The sequence below is a fragment of the Cydia pomonella genome, chromosome 16, assembly GCF_033807575.1.
Source record: "Cydia pomonella isolate Wapato2018A chromosome 16, ilCydPomo1, whole genome shotgun sequence".
Taxonomy (NCBI): domain Eukaryota; kingdom Metazoa; phylum Arthropoda; class Insecta; order Lepidoptera; family Tortricidae; genus Cydia; species Cydia pomonella.
Genome location: NC_084718.1, coordinates 15,409,289 through 15,424,224, shown reverse-complemented (window position 1 = coordinate 15,424,224; position 14,936 = coordinate 15,409,289). Strand labels below are relative to the sequence as shown.

General features: G+C 35.7%; 4 protein-coding genes across 4 annotated transcripts in view; 2 read left to right on the top strand and 2 right to left on the bottom strand.

Moving 5' to 3' along the window:
- Positions 1–455: 455 nt before the first annotated feature.
- LOC133526270 (small ribosomal subunit protein RACK1) lies at positions 456–2,665 on the top strand. Its single transcript, XM_061862821.1, has 5 exons — positions 456–635; positions 909–1,117; positions 1,370–1,576; positions 2,034–2,285; positions 2,424–2,665. The coding sequence occupies exons 1-5, from the start codon at positions 527–529 to the stop codon at positions 2,595–2,597; spliced, it is 951 nt and encodes a 316-aa protein (XP_061718805.1). The 5' UTR covers positions 456–526; the 3' UTR covers positions 2,598–2,665.
- A 40-nt stretch (positions 2,666–2,705) lies between these two features.
- LOC133526269 (diphosphomevalonate decarboxylase) lies at positions 2,706–6,091 on the bottom strand. Its single transcript, XM_061862820.1, has one exon. The coding sequence runs from the start codon at positions 4,087–4,089 to the stop codon at positions 2,929–2,931; it is 1,161 nt and encodes a 386-aa protein (XP_061718804.1). The 5' UTR covers positions 4,090–6,091; the 3' UTR covers positions 2,706–2,928.
- A 1,413-nt stretch (positions 6,092–7,504) lies between these two features.
- Positions 7,505–9,212, bottom strand: LOC133526268 (speckle-type POZ protein-like). Its single transcript, XM_061862819.1, has 2 exons — positions 8,996–9,212; positions 7,505–8,896 (listed from the first exon to the last, which is right to left on the bottom strand). Exons 1-2 carry the CDS (start codon positions 9,200–9,202, stop codon positions 7,904–7,906), a joined length of 1,200 nt encoding a protein of 399 aa, XP_061718803.1. The 5' UTR covers positions 9,203–9,212; the 3' UTR covers positions 7,505–7,903.
- Positions 9,213–9,464: 252 nt separating this feature from the next.
- The window catches only part of LOC133526274 (actin-binding protein WASF3), a 30,754-nt gene continuing 25,282 nt past the window's right edge, over positions 9,465–14,936 (top strand). The window contains exon 1 of the mRNA XM_061862824.1: positions 9,465–10,188. The gene's annotated coding sequence lies outside the window, so the exon portion shown is untranslated. The remainder of the gene's footprint in view (positions 10,189–14,936) is intronic.

Here is a 14,936-nt window from a genome sequence, read left to right as displayed (position 1 = left end):
TACATTTACCAGGAAATATTTATTTGAGGACTTCGATAAACTTGTTACAATGTTTATCTTATAGGATGTGTATCAAACAAAAGCTATCATTATATTTGCTATAATTTTAATAATCACTTTAATTAACGATTTTTGCCTCCATTACTTCTTTGGATAAAAACAGTTATATGTGTTTATGGTTCCTGTTGGATATTTTTACGGTTTATATTTTTTATTATAATCGTTATAGACAAACCAAACTTTTACATAAAATACATATAAAAACTGCAAGTTATATTATATATATTTTAATTTCGATATTCTGTTCTAAAACCATGTTTAAAATAATAAAACGAAATATATAATAAAAATAAAAATATCCAAGCAAGCAGAATTTTGAGCAGACTATAACCTAGCAGCCAGTCACTTTTATTTACATAATCTATGGCCAGTCTTATTTGTGCCATCTGTGAAAATCTGTCTTTTTCTTTTCGGTAGCGTTGCTGAGTGTCGTTGTCCGGTGCTCAGCCGTGAAGAAAATTTTAAAATGACTGAAACATTGAAGCATAGAGGCAACCTTGTTGGCCACAATGGGTGGGTTACGCAAATTGCGACAAACCCTAAATACCCTGACATGATCCTGTCTTCTTCTCGAGGTAAGGTTATAAGTGATATACCTTAACCTAAATTGATATCCTACATCCATGTTCATCTATCTTACCCTAGCCCATATAAGTTTAATATGTATTTTATTTGTTGTATAAAGCTAATATTTCCATGAATCCATGTATATTTTCTTCGTACATGATGACAAAAACCTTTGCCACGCGAGTCCTGAGCGGCAAGCGGATATGGGGCTGATGTTAGTTTCTCTACAATTAAGGTATGGCGCGACCTTAACAATCGATTAATCTTTATTTGCTTTTCAGACAAGACCCTCATCGTATGGAAGCTGACCAGAGACGAAACCAACTACGGTCTGCCTCAGAAGCGCCTGTACGGCCACTCCCACTTCATCTCGGACGTCGTGCTCTCGAGCGACGGCAACTACGCCCTGTCCGGATCTTGGGACAAGACCCTCCGCCTTTGGGATCTTGCTGCCGGCAAGACCACGCGTCGTTTCGAAGACCATACTAAGGTGTGATAAAATATTAAAACTGTTGTGTTAAAGGTTTTAGTGTTAAGAGCCGATGCGCGGCAGAAGACAAAAGTTTGCGCCTATGCGAGGCAGAAGATTCGACGTCGCATTTGTGTCTTAGCGAGATGGAAGAATTATAAGCTATTACGCTGATATCCATTGTCAGTAAGTAGTAGTTTGTAAGACCCCAATCCAATGTACTATTTGTCTTTTTCATATAGGCTGATACTAACCTACGTTTTTTTATCACAGGATGTTCTCTCAGTGGCATTCTCAGTTGACAACAGACAGATTGTCTCTGGCTCCCGAGACAAAACCATCAAGTTGTGGAACACCCTCGCCGAGTGCAAGTACACAATCCAGGATGATGGCCACAGCGACTGGGTTTCATGTGTGCGTTTCTCCCCGAACCATGCTAACCCCATCATTGTGTCTGCTGGATGGGACCGCACTGTCAAGGTAATTTATAACCTTGATTTAACTCAACTGTAGGACTATACTGGCAACCGGAGTGAATAAGGACTAATTTTGTAATGAGATTTACCTGACAATTTCTTAAAAACTCACAAATTGTATCATGCATAATCTACTATTTTCAATTGCATGACACAATTAGTGTGGGTAGTTTTCAATAAATTATCAGGTTGTTATGTAGGTGTGCTGGCTTGCTAGCTCGAACTGAACCGGGGGGGGTACTATACTACTAATACGGGGGGGGGTAATTGGCATTACAACATTCATTTTGTAAAAATCTAAATTTGTTCAGATATTCTATTCTGTCAATTATATGAAAGCAATAATTGGCACTGACTCAGATAAAATAATTAACAAAAAATTGTGAAATCTAGGAATGGTAAAATTTATTATCAACCTCACCTGTAACTTCCTTAATAATTTATTTCCTGTTGTCCATTAGGTCTGGCACCTTACCAACTGTAAGCTCAAGATCAACCACCTTGGCCACTCTGGCTACCTGAACACAGTCACTGTCTCCCCTGATGGCTCCCTCTGTGCCTCTGGTGGCAAGGACATGAAGGCCATGCTTTGGGACCTGAATGATGGCAAGCACTTGCATACCCTGGACCACAATGACATCATCACAGCCCTCTGCTTCTCGCCCAACCGATACTGGCTTTGCGCTGCTTATGGACCTTCCATCAAGATCTGGGTATGTATTCAGGGATTTATTTTTTATTCTATTAAGTCCCTCAGTAATGTCAGCTGTGTAAATACTTATTCCATTTTACATATTGATATTACTAAGTATGTATTAATGTTTCATTACTAATTGGCTTTTTTTGTTTAGGATCTGGAAAGCAAGGAGATGGTTGAGGAACTTCGCCCTGATGTGATCAACCCCACCAAGGCTGACCCGCCCCAGTGCCTCTCCCTCGCGTGGTCCACTGATGGTCAGACCCTCTTTGCTGGATACTCTGACAACATCATCCGAGTATGGCAGGTGTCAGTCTCCGCCCGATAAAGTGGTTTCATTTATTTTATGCCTCTATATTCCAATATGAATGTCAAAAAATAAATGAAAGGACTGACTACATTTGTTTTCATTACCATCCTTATCTAAAAAAACATGTAGCATTTGAGATAGTAATTTATTCTGAAACATTCCATTGTAATGTAATATCATATTAACATTTCAAATATATGCTCTCTCAAAATAGCATAGTACATTTGTAGTTACACAAATTGTAAATATAATGTAGTGTATTGTTAAGTCAGAAACTAATATAATTTATTACATAAAATACCCATTCAACCACTTCTTTCTACCCCACACATTAGCCACACTTAAACATTTACAGAGGAAGACCATTTTGATCTAACAAGTGTGAGCCATCAGTAACTTCTGCTGGCCCCTCTCCAACTTTGGTATAAATAATATATTTCAACAAATCCACAGATTCTGGTTCCAACCCAACCTTGTTCAGAAAATCTTTACTTAGCTCATGCTGTTCATAATTGAGACCAGTTACAAAATTATCAGGTGATGAAGAAGGAAAAACATATTTTATAAGAGAAATTATTTTTGGCACCTCTTCCTCTAGGAGGTACAAACAAGCATTTGGGCCTGCATCAAAAGTATAAGCAACTTTCACTTCACCACAGACTTCATTATATTTGTGAATCACTTCAACTATCTTGTGGGACACTTCTGTCATGTATACGAAAGGTGGGTAGGAGTCCAGACAGACTGCATGAAACTGGTTGCTGTCTTTCATAGTTATTTCAGCAAACTTGGGAAAGTTCTTTTCCTTTATAGCCTGAATAATACTGGTGGTTCTCTGTGGCACACAATACTCAATCCGGTGTTTGAGAAGTTCAGAGGTTTCAGCAGTTTTCTTCATGCCCTTTGTTGAACTAGTTTTCTTTGCACTGTCACCAACCACAAGTATAAGAGCTCGCATTTCGGGCCAGTGAGAGGCTTCTGCAATTTGAGTTGCGATGGAATCTTTGCCAGTGGGCTCCGTTCCCGCATGCCACTGAACAAAACCGCCATAAACACTTCTACAAGCACTGCCAGAACCCAACCTTGCGACGCAGCTAACATCCGATTTCACATTATAAAGTTTCGCTAATGCAGTTACTAAGCACGCATATCCTGCTGCAGAGGATGCGAGGCCGGCCGCCGTAGGGAAATTGTTAACAGAGCACACATGAACTTTCCATTTTAGGAATTCTTCGTCCACACTTTTCTCCTTAGCGGCTATAGCTTTTATTCCTTCGAGGCAATTTACTAGTCGTTTATTCGTAAATGATTCCTTCTTGCCGTTGAGCCATATCTCGTCGCTGGTAAGTTGAGGGCCGGTAAACACAGATGTTTTGGCACACATAACACTTGTGGCCAAAGTAGCGCTAACGGAATCATTTAACGGTAATATCAACTCCTCGTCGCGTTTTCCCCAATATTTTATCACTGCGATATTTACAGGAGCAATAACAGTTTTCATATTATTCATTATGCTGTAATATTGGAGATTGACTTTGGTAACTTTAGAATCGTTCAATATTAATTTTAAAGTACGTCTGCCCTGGCGCGGAAATCGAGGGAATGAGTCAACCAACCAACGTGAACGAATCTAAGGCAAGGCTACTTTTGTCGGTCGAGTTTGACGTATATTTGTGAGACTGTTTGAGTAAGCAACTAAAACGCTATTTTATATTACAATATTTTATTTAGTTTCACCTGTCCCGTTGGGTTATTTCCACTAGTTACCACCAAGTTGTTACCAGTGGTAACTACTGGGAATTTTTTCCCCACCTTTTACCACTGGTAACTACTGGAAAAAAAAAACCCACAACTACTGGGAGTTTTTTTTCCCAGCTGGTAAAAGGTGGGAATTTTTTTCCCAGTAGTTACCACCAAAATTTGGTTAGCATTCAATACTAATAAAAATAGTATAAATATAGAGTTCCTTAATCAATAATGAATTAAACGTTGAATTAATTATGAGTTAATTAGTTATTCGTTTCATTATAAGTCGATAACTGTTTCAGTAAACTACCTTAAGTGATAAAAAAAATCGGTTTTTGACTGATTTGTTTGTTAATTCGTGTAATTGTGACGTTATTTATTGAAAAGAACTTTATTGTCGATGGCGCTTACGCCATTATCAACGATGCTCCTATACAAATAAGGGACTGTGTGCGTAGGAGTCTCTGCAAAAGAAATCGAAAACTAACTTGACATTTTCACTTCACGCTAATAAGTTAGTAAGTACAATATAATAGTCCGCCCATACTCCCTCCCTTGGGTCTATTTAGGAAAGGGCCAATTATATAATATTATACTACTATTTGAATTACATCCACATTCTAACGGATACGGCGACGTTGGGCCTGAGCAACAGTCGTTTCCGTTTCAGGGGGTCTACCTCAAAAATCGAAATTCACAAATTGTAGGGATCTTCGCTTTTGCTCTCACTAAGACGTAATTAGAGTGACAAAGAAAAATGCCCGCAATTGACGAACTTCGATTTTCGAGGTTATAGTCCAGGGGGCCTACCGCGAAAACCGAAATTCGCAAATTGAGGGGATCATTCCCTTTTACTCTTAGTAAGACGTAATTAGAGTGACAGAGAAAAATGATTTTGAGATTTTCGCGGTTATAGCCCAGGAATCACCAGAACATCTTCAACAATATTACGATACAAGTTTTCGCATGTATATTGTACAACGTTTTACAGTACATATGGCCTTTTTAATTGTCGACATACGCACGTATAGTGCTAGTTACGTTACCGCACTAGGGCGGTAAATTAGCGCCATAGGTACTGAAAAAATACTTTGTCACTAATTGCCAAAAATTTTCAATGTTTGATAATGTGCATTTGAACTATTTTTTTTACATTTCAAATATTGTTAACGATGTGCTGCTATTTGGTGAAACGGAAAACGACTCTTGCTTAGGCCCAACGTCCGACCCGGGCGACCCGTTAGCATGTGGATATAATTGGCCCTGAAGATCCGCTAAGTACCAGTGTTGGTCAAAAAGTAATTGAATTACAAATTAACAATTATAATTATTGTTTTCAATTTCAATCTTAGTAATGTACAGTAGCAAAAATGTTTTTGGTAGTATGTATAATTTTTTTTGTGTTCCTTTTATGTCTGTTTTTTTTGCTGTTTCGTTGGCGTATGTGCCGCCACTATCAAAGTTTTAAGTCAGGTCCCCACTGAAAACCAGTGCCATGGATTGCCGCGGCATTATGCTGAGTGAGGATCCTATTTTTTTTTATTTTCTTTCTTTCAATTGCAAAATGTAGATGCAATAAATAATTTCAATTACATGTAGAAAGTAATTGCGCATTCAACTAACAATTGCAAAATGTAATTGTTACTAGGAAAATTAATCAAATTTTGAAATTAAATTACTTTCCTCAATTACAATTACTTTTATTGAATGTAAGTTTTAAATAAATAAATTAACTTCAATAAATGAAATAGGTAAATAAAGAAATACATAAATAGATTTCATAAATTAAATAAAAAGTAAATAAATTAAGTAGATTAACTAGATTTAAATAAAATAAATAAATTATGAACACACGAACGCGAATCGTGCGAAGCATTTAGTATCGCACGATTCGCGTGCTGTCAGTACGGTCAGAGTGAATATAGAAATTATTATTCAAATATTTTTTTCACCTATTGGTTGGAACATTAGTCTTCTGACAATAATAAAATATGTAATACACTTAAAATTATTATTGTACGCTATACGACACGGGAGATTATGTTGAACTACACTACATGTCGCAAATGCTCGTAGTGTGCGTGTATTTTTTTGTGTTCAGTATGTCGCGGCGCGGCCGAACTTCACGTTAACCATCCATACGCCTACCTGTCAACCATTCCTAATGACCGGTTATTATAACTTAAACCCTATAGTTTAGAAATGAAGGTAGCTCTTTGTGTGGATTTTCTCGTTGCATCCTTTGTTTCACTCTAAGTATACTGATAACGATTGCTTTATTATTACAATTAGTAAAAGACCATTGTTCTATAGAAAATTATCAGTATACTTGTGTACTTCTCTCGGTGTTATTTATTTTTCATTTCCACGACTTCGGCTTTTAATAAAAAGGTTAACGAAAAGTTATTAAATTACAAATTACATGTATTTCAATTAGTATTTATATTACACTAGTAATTAATTACTCCCAACACTGCTAGGTACTTGGCGAATAAACCTATACTCAACAAAACTTCGCGATAATTAACAGTGGGCTCTCTGCAGTTCTTGCTCCTTACTAGGCGTTGGTTTTAATTATGTGCAGAATCTTGAAATCTTGCACAACGAAAGTAGTAAAACCTTGACTCAACCATTAAGATGACTCACAAATAGTGCATACCCGCCTAAATCTTGAAATTAAAAGCGAGCGATTACCTATTACATTTTGTTACCTTATATAGGAATAAGAATAACTTGCGAAGTTGCGATAAATTGGGCAACTTTGGCTGTAACTGTTTATTTGATCCAGAATTCTACTTTTGTACTGTACAATAAAATTACCTAAGAATATAATATTTAACCTAACCGTCTATGCAACAAGATTCAAATTGTAATGACAATTTTTGTGGTTCTTATAATTTTTTTAGGATGATTTTGCAAACATTAAACTTGTGCACAGTTATTTATATATATATATATATATAAACAAGTATTTAAATAACATAATTAGTAATTTATAACAAGTGTAATACTAGTATTCTGAATTCGAGTAAATGAATGATTGCTTTAGTATTAGTAAGCTACTACTAATCTTGTTTTAAGTATTACTATGGTTCACTATGGCTTTGAACTTGTGGTAGTAATTAGTGACTTTTGGTTATTATCTGCCATAATAGGTGCATGAAATTCAATATTTCCAATTCTGAATATTGTTTTTCAGTTTATTTAACAAAAGAAAATATATACAGACTACAGAGTGAAATTTTAACCACCAGCCATATTGTGCGTAGTGACTTTATAGGTCATACTGAACTACTTGTATTATTATTGCCTAATTTTATTATTGTATTATGGGATCAATGCCGAAATGGCGGAAAAAAATTTGGCTGTTTCATACATTCCGGCTGATGTGATGCCGCTGATTTCTATCGGACAGCCAAATTTTTATTCGCGATTTCGGCATTGGTCCTATAATAAGTTCAGTATTACCTACAAAGTCACTACGCAGAGTATGGCTGTATAAAACACTGCTGAAAAGATAACAAACTTACACTATAATAATCACAGCTTAAAATATATTAACATTGTTACAAAAAAAATCAATTCACTGCAAAGGCACAAGCCTTACAGAGCTCCCCCATCAAACTCACATTTTTAATCTCTTTGAAAGTGCTTGTTTTAAGTGCAGACGGATTCTTCTTGATGAACTTCAGTGCTGCTGTCTTCAAATCTTCAGAGTTAGACATGTCTGCAACTATGAGTACCTCTAAAACATTATCTACAGTCAGTTGTTGAGCTAAAGCATGCTCAGATAATTCTCGCAGACCTTTAAGATCATATTTGTCTGCATACATCAGCAAATTAAACCAATTGCTATTCTCCAAATCGGACACAGTGCCTGTGTAGATGAATTCTAAGATGCATTGCAGGTCCTCTTTCATCACATCTAAAGTTACAAAATTATTCTGACTCTCAGCTGTATCTTCTTTTAGCATTGCTTTGAATACTTCACTATGCACAACTAACATTGCTTTGTGAACTTTAAATGTTTCTCCATCCAATGATTTAATTGTAAAATCGCACCCAATGGATTCTGATAGAAGTGCTCCAAAATCGTGACTAGCTTTCACATCATCAATTATTTCTTGGTTGATCCCTTTGCCTTCTAAATAAGACATTGCAATGTACAATCTTTTATCTTTAAGCAAATCAACATCTTGCTCTGAGAAGCTGAAAGTGGTTACATAGTTCACAGATCCTTCTGGTGAATTGTCAAACCTATGTTCTTTGGAGATTGATGAAAGAAATGCCTTACCATTCTTTCGGTCCAGTTTTAAGTCATTGCCTTCGTTGACTTTGATTTTAAATGACCCTTCATGGGTATTACCAACAAATAAATGCAGTAGGAATATTGTGCCGACATTTTCGACTTTTACCGTGAACGTGTATTCAAGTACGTCGTTGATATATGTATTACCGACTTCGTAAAAGTTTGGACGGTGCAATTTTTCGTAGATTTTGTCAAGGGACAACCATCTCGCGTTCCGAGTCTGGCAGGATCGGTTACGCCAGCAAACAACGTCGGCATCCTCCTGATGAATAATATAAAAGTTTTATAAACTTATTGCACAAGGATATACGTATATTATGATATGATTCATCTTGGGATTAGCGGACAGCCAGAACCTTACCGTAATATCCATGGTATCTTCGTCCATATTTTCGACCGTGTTTTTCTTATTTGCCCTGGAAGTGGTAGAACTAGTCGATGTATTCATTATTTTTTGGGTAATTAGAATAGGTAATCTAATTAAATACAGACTGAACTGAACTGAACAGAACAACAAAACGTCGGTCAGGTCAGCCGTAAAACGTCGTAGGTACGACAGGTACGTCATTCACCCGACCGTACAAATACTAGAACTCGAACCACAGATGTGTCATATGTTTTGCGCATGGACCCATTTACTAAAATATTTAGTTTACTAATTTACTACAAAACTAAATCATGTAAGATGAGACGAAAATATACTAGAAATCACCATATGATATTGTATTCCTGGTAGATTATGTAAAGTTTCTGAACGTTCACCCGATTCGGTCCTTTTGTATGTTGACAGTTGACAACTATGTTTTTCTATGTGTTTAACGATAACGATTACGTCGATTACTTTATTATTGTTATTTTTCTCAGTTTTTGGTAACATTATAGTAAAACATATTTACGAAGGAATATACAAAGTACACACTATGGAAAAATGAATCTATTGAACAGCTAGCGTTAGTAAGCCGAATTTTCTATGAAATAAATTTTCATAAAGTACAATATTCACTTCTACTGGCTTTTTGTACACTAGAGTAGTAAGTAAATAGTTCATTTTGATTTAAATTAACCTTAAGGACATGTTAAGGACAGCTCAAAACAAAAAAAATATAAATATAAGAGAGGGGATTGCACATCTTGTTGAGAGAAAGGCAAAATATTAGACACATCGGTTGTTGTGTAGTGTGCTGTTTGTCTTGTAACTCTATTTTACATACTTAAAATAAATTAAAAAAAATCCTTTCTATAATAAAAACAGAAATTAAAGCCTCGCAAGTGTTTTTTGTATTTTAAATGTCAGCCATGTCAGCAATTGTCAGCTGCGCCGGTGGCAGGTTTTGGAACTACATATGTTTTTTTTTTAATTCGACGCTACCATTTTCGTTTTGTGGCACGGGTAGGCGGTGGTTTTAGCGTAAAAAAATGTTAAAATAGCTGGCATTTATATAAAAAGTGTTTCGATCCTTGTGTTTTGTGTTTGTTCAGTGGTGAATACTTGGAGCGCGAGAGACTTTTGCGCAAATTGCGCCAAGTAATTATTGACTTCCTCGAGTGTAAAGGGTGAGTACTTCCTTCAATATTCCAAGCCTTATAAGATATTTCTGCATCTTCAGTTTAGTTACTTGAATCGGCTAGTAAGGATATTCATTGATCACGGATACGAACGGTCCTGTTACATGGCCGCGGCCTATATTATTGAGCGAATTAACTTCTCGGCAAAATGGGCGTTATGATGTGTGTAGGTTTATCATCGCTAAATTGTCACCACGCCTTTAGACGATGTATTCATTCATTTAGTCATTCTTTATCTTCAAGTCATTTAGTATAAGATCGTGAATTGCGAGTGAGGCTCAATTATTATTTTAGTGTATGTCTCTAATAGTAACTTTAGTACTACTTATAGTTCAGAGAATTGTTTCTGTGTCATAGTTGATACTAGGTATGCGCAGTTCAAGGTAAACAATAACAAAATAAATCAAATAATTTAACATTCAGTTTCTAAAGTTCATTGGATTCTGTCCATGTAGACATAATTTATTTGACCAAAAATATACCTAGTAAGCAGTCCCTGGGAGGGCTCCTTGTTTATGTTGGAAGCCAATATTAAAAATCTCATTTGCTGAGTGTCAATAGACTACTTAACATCACACAATTAGTTTGTATTCTATGATATCATTTAATAGTCGTAAGTATTTCTTAGTATCATTAGTATATTTTGATTATAACACATACAGCACATAAAATAATTTGCTTACTTGTTTAGTGAGTGTGATAAGAAAATGATGTATCCCTGTAGTTCCAGTTTTTATATTGGACTAAAAAGTTTTTTTTTTAACACTAATTAAAAACTAAATTAAATTTAATTACTACAGATTATTACTTAATATAAGTGGGTTTAACTACTATTTTAACCAAAACAGTTTTGATTTATTCAGCTTTTTACATTTAATTTAATATTTAAAAAATTTAAAGGCTGGTTCGGCTAATTTTGCAGTTGACACCTTGAAAGGTCGCAATGGAGCTCAATTTGTACTTATCTACAATATCTATGTTTATTATATTTTGTACAATAAGTGTTCTAAATAGTATTGGATGTAAACTCATCAGTAATCATAATAAATCAAAAATAAATACTGTGGCAGGACAAAAATAACATGTTTCAATTTGAATATGATTATGCCCAAGTATCATATCCTGCTTTATCATGTGAGAGGAAGTTGCTGTTGAGTGGATTTGCCACCTAATAACTTAATCCAGTAATAATACATTTTTGCAAAGTGCAAGGTCATAAATATGTAAAATAAATTATAGGTATTTTTATTATTTACAACCTTTACTTAAAGTACAGTACATATTTACATAATGCATTGGCCTACAAAAGTTTGAACTGTACATACATAAATGAATGAATGATACCTATTAGATCTTTTGTATGTTTTATATAACGCTTTTATTTAACTTGCCCTGTTAGTATGTATGTGTGGGTCAAATCTCAGAAGTTAAATTTGACCCACTTCCCGATTTCCGATTGAGCTGAAAATTTGCATATATATGTAAGTCGGGTGACAATGCAATATTATGGTACTATCAAGCTGATCTGATGATGGAGACATGAGGTTGCCTATGGAAAGTAAAGTACAGTCAGTGACCCGCTTGTACCAAAAATGATATTTTTGCCAATATACAAGTTCTGATTATTTTGTAACTACCTTGTAAATGAATATACCTATGCATACCTTGAGTCTACAAACTATTAGTGACACACTTTTTGATATGTAAATATAAATGAAAGTTACATGTTACATAAAATTCAGATTTGCAATTTTAATCTGATTCTAATAGTTGTCACTTTTCCTCGTTTAAATTTATCACATGTTATGTATTATGTAATAACATATCACTTAAAAATCTAAAAACTCATCTTATTAGTCTTATTATTAGGGTGACCAGATCTGATTTCCGGTTTTATGGGAAAACTGCATTGGAAATACGGGACTCGAGACTAAAATACAGGACTGGCCATTTTTTTTAAATTAAAAATCAACATCCTTTTTATTGTTACTAAAATTTGGCATAATCAATATATAAACTATATACATTTGCTATATTCCTTAATGTAAGACTTTAAAAAACAATATTAAATCGGATAGCATGGGGGGGTTCACCGCTGTGTGCAGAAAATAAATATTGTTTGAATAGGTATTTTTATCATTAAATGCCATTGAATCATAAAATTACGGGACAATGTACTGCTGTATGTATAACAAGGCGGCAAGTGAAAAACGAAAATATACTAATACTGTCAGATAGTAAATCTACTGATTTACTACAAGCGCTATGCAGAGCTAACAAGCGCTAATTTACTTCAGAGCTTGTACTCGAATGTCATCTAAGCCTCACTGACGTGAGCAAAGAAGGCAACAAAGTAACCGTTCAATGGATAAAGGGGGCAAGAGGAAACGATGCAGCGGATGAATTGGCCAGGAAAGGTTCAGAAACACCGGCATATGGACCCGAGCCCATCATACCCCTACCATTATCTTACATACACAACCAGCTAGATCTACATCACAGACAACACCACAATAAGTACTGGAAGGAAATGAACACATGCAGGCAGACCAAAGATGTTTTACCGGAACCAAACTACAAACTCACCAAAATACTACTGAAATCACCTAGACACCAACTACGTAAAATAGTAGGATTAGTTACAGGATACAACACACTAAACAAACACGTACACAATATGGGTAAAACAGACAGCACCATGTGCAGAGTGTGCATGGCAGAAGAGGAAACAACTAAACACATTCTCCTAGACTGCAAACAGGTAGAAGTATACAGGAACAAATACCTAGGGACTCCGTGCACACTAAAGGAGGCAGTTAGCAACCTGAAAGCCTTAAAGAAGCTGGGGTGGTTAGAGTAGCGCTACCTCGATTTCACGCAAAATAGGCACAATGGATGTCGATTTGCGGAGAATGCCCAGAAGCACTAACTAACTGTCCCGTATTGGTTTCGCCAAATTACGGGACATTGATAAGGGACATATATGGTCACCCTACTTATTTCAAACATGCATAAGTTATCATTTGGCCATAAAGCTCATAAGTACACTATTTTGTAGCAGTTTTGTGTATTTTACAGGAAGATGTAAGTAATCTTTACTTACAACAAACAATACCTACCTATACATACGATTTCTACTTTTTAGATTAAGTACACAGGTAGAGACTGTTCGGAAACAGAAGAGAAGAGTCGTGAAATGTGTTGCTCCCATAGTTTTTTGGGTTAGATTTAAAAATGTTAACAAATTAAATCTAGATAATATCCTGATCAATCCCAATAAAATACCTTTTTCATAGGTAGATGAACCTTTGCAAATGTCAGGTATTAGGGTGCGTAGGGTGTTAATGCGATTACATTTTTGCACCTTACTCTTTTATAACGCAAAAATGCAAGCATATCTCTCATGTTGACTGTACCAAGGTTCAATCATTTTATGCTCTTAAAACAGATATTATTTTCCATAGCAACATTAGCAACGTGATGGAGGTCTTTGGGTGTTGAAATAATAAAACCGCTTTATCAACAACACAACAACCTGTCGCTCGGTGGCACCCATAAGCTTTAATTGTTTTTAAGAAAGCATATACCCACCTGAAATAAAATATACTGCAAGGGGACTACCCCTACAGACACGTCATAACCCCAGCTATTCAATTTGTTGCGTTTCGTATTCATTCCCTTCCTAATCGATATGAGCAAAGAACTTGCATATTTTTACAGCATAGGTATTTAAATTTTGGCCACCACTGCTGCATTAGATTAAGAGCTTGTGTTTTTGAACGCGGCGGAAACGCATTCTTCTATTGGTACGGAACCGCCACCGTTCCTCTAGCGTAAAATGCCCATGTTAGCAGGCGCTTGGACCTGACTTAGCATACTAATTACACGATTATGAATATTATTATGTGCTATATTGGTGCCATGTTCGCTCATTTACATTTAGGTGTGCATCGCCGGAAATCGACGCATACGTACTGCCGTAGTACGCATGCACGAGCAGATTACTTTGAAATTTACCTATGAAATTAAAACGTTACTACTTCCACGTCTTATTATCATTATTTTGATGAGATATCAACATCCTTTTATCTATTATGATAGCAATCGGAGACAGGCCAAAGGTTAGCAATAACGATATTCATAGAATAAATCGGCGTGTTTGTAAATGAGATAGCTGATTCTTCCGGGCCAGATCTTCACTTGACTTAAATCAGTATCAAACACGTAAGGATGAGGAGGGTTTCCATTTGACTTCTATCACCTAAATTTGGCTTAAGTGATCGGAAGTGACTGCCATACTTATCTTAGCCAGTAACAAACATCGGAATTTGCCTATATATTCGCGTTAAATAGGTATCTTTATAATTTCTGAGAAATTATCACATTAAACGCTCGTGTCGCGTCCCAGCCATGTCATAGCGATGAGTGTAGCTAAATTTTAGCAATTTTTCTTTTTGTAAAACTTAACATCTAAACCGGCATCCCTTGTAATCAAACAAGTTTTACTCTTAATGTCGCCTAGTCAAGCCACTTTACCCCTCTGGTTGTTTTCGTTTTGCATAGGTTATTTCTGATTTGTGTTATATTATTAAACGACATTATTCATTAAGAAAGGAAATCTACTTGGTAAATGATTACTGACGTCAACTACAGCAATAATGAAGAACGCAACTTTGTACGTTCTTCTATAACACCCCCCCCCCCCCACACTCACACACACAAAAGAGGGGTGTTAT

Bases quoted from the DNA above. Each gene is read 5' to 3' on its own strand.
- LOC133526270 (XM_061862821.1), top strand. From the start codon at position 527: ATGACTGAAACATTGAAGCATAGAGGCAACCTTGTTGGCCACAATGGG. The intron at 1,577-2,033 runs GTAATTTATAAC...GTTGTCCATTAG, and splicing joins GATGGGACCGCACTGTCAAG to GTCTGGCACCTTACCAACTG. The intron at 2,286-2,423 runs GTATGTATTCAG...TTTTTTGTTTAG, and splicing joins GACCTTCCATCAAGATCTGG to GATCTGGAAAGCAAGGAGAT.
- LOC133526269 (XM_061862820.1), bottom strand. From the start codon at position 4,089: ATGAATAATATGAAAACTGTTATTGCTCCTGTAAATATCGCAGTGATA.
- LOC133526268 (XM_061862819.1), bottom strand. From the start codon at position 9,202: ATGACGTACCTGTCGTACCTACGACGTTTTACGGCTGACCTGACCGAC. The intron at 8,897-8,995 runs GTAAGGTTCTGG...ATTATTCATCAG, and splicing joins AAGATACCATGGATATTACG to GAGGATGCCGACGTTGTTTG.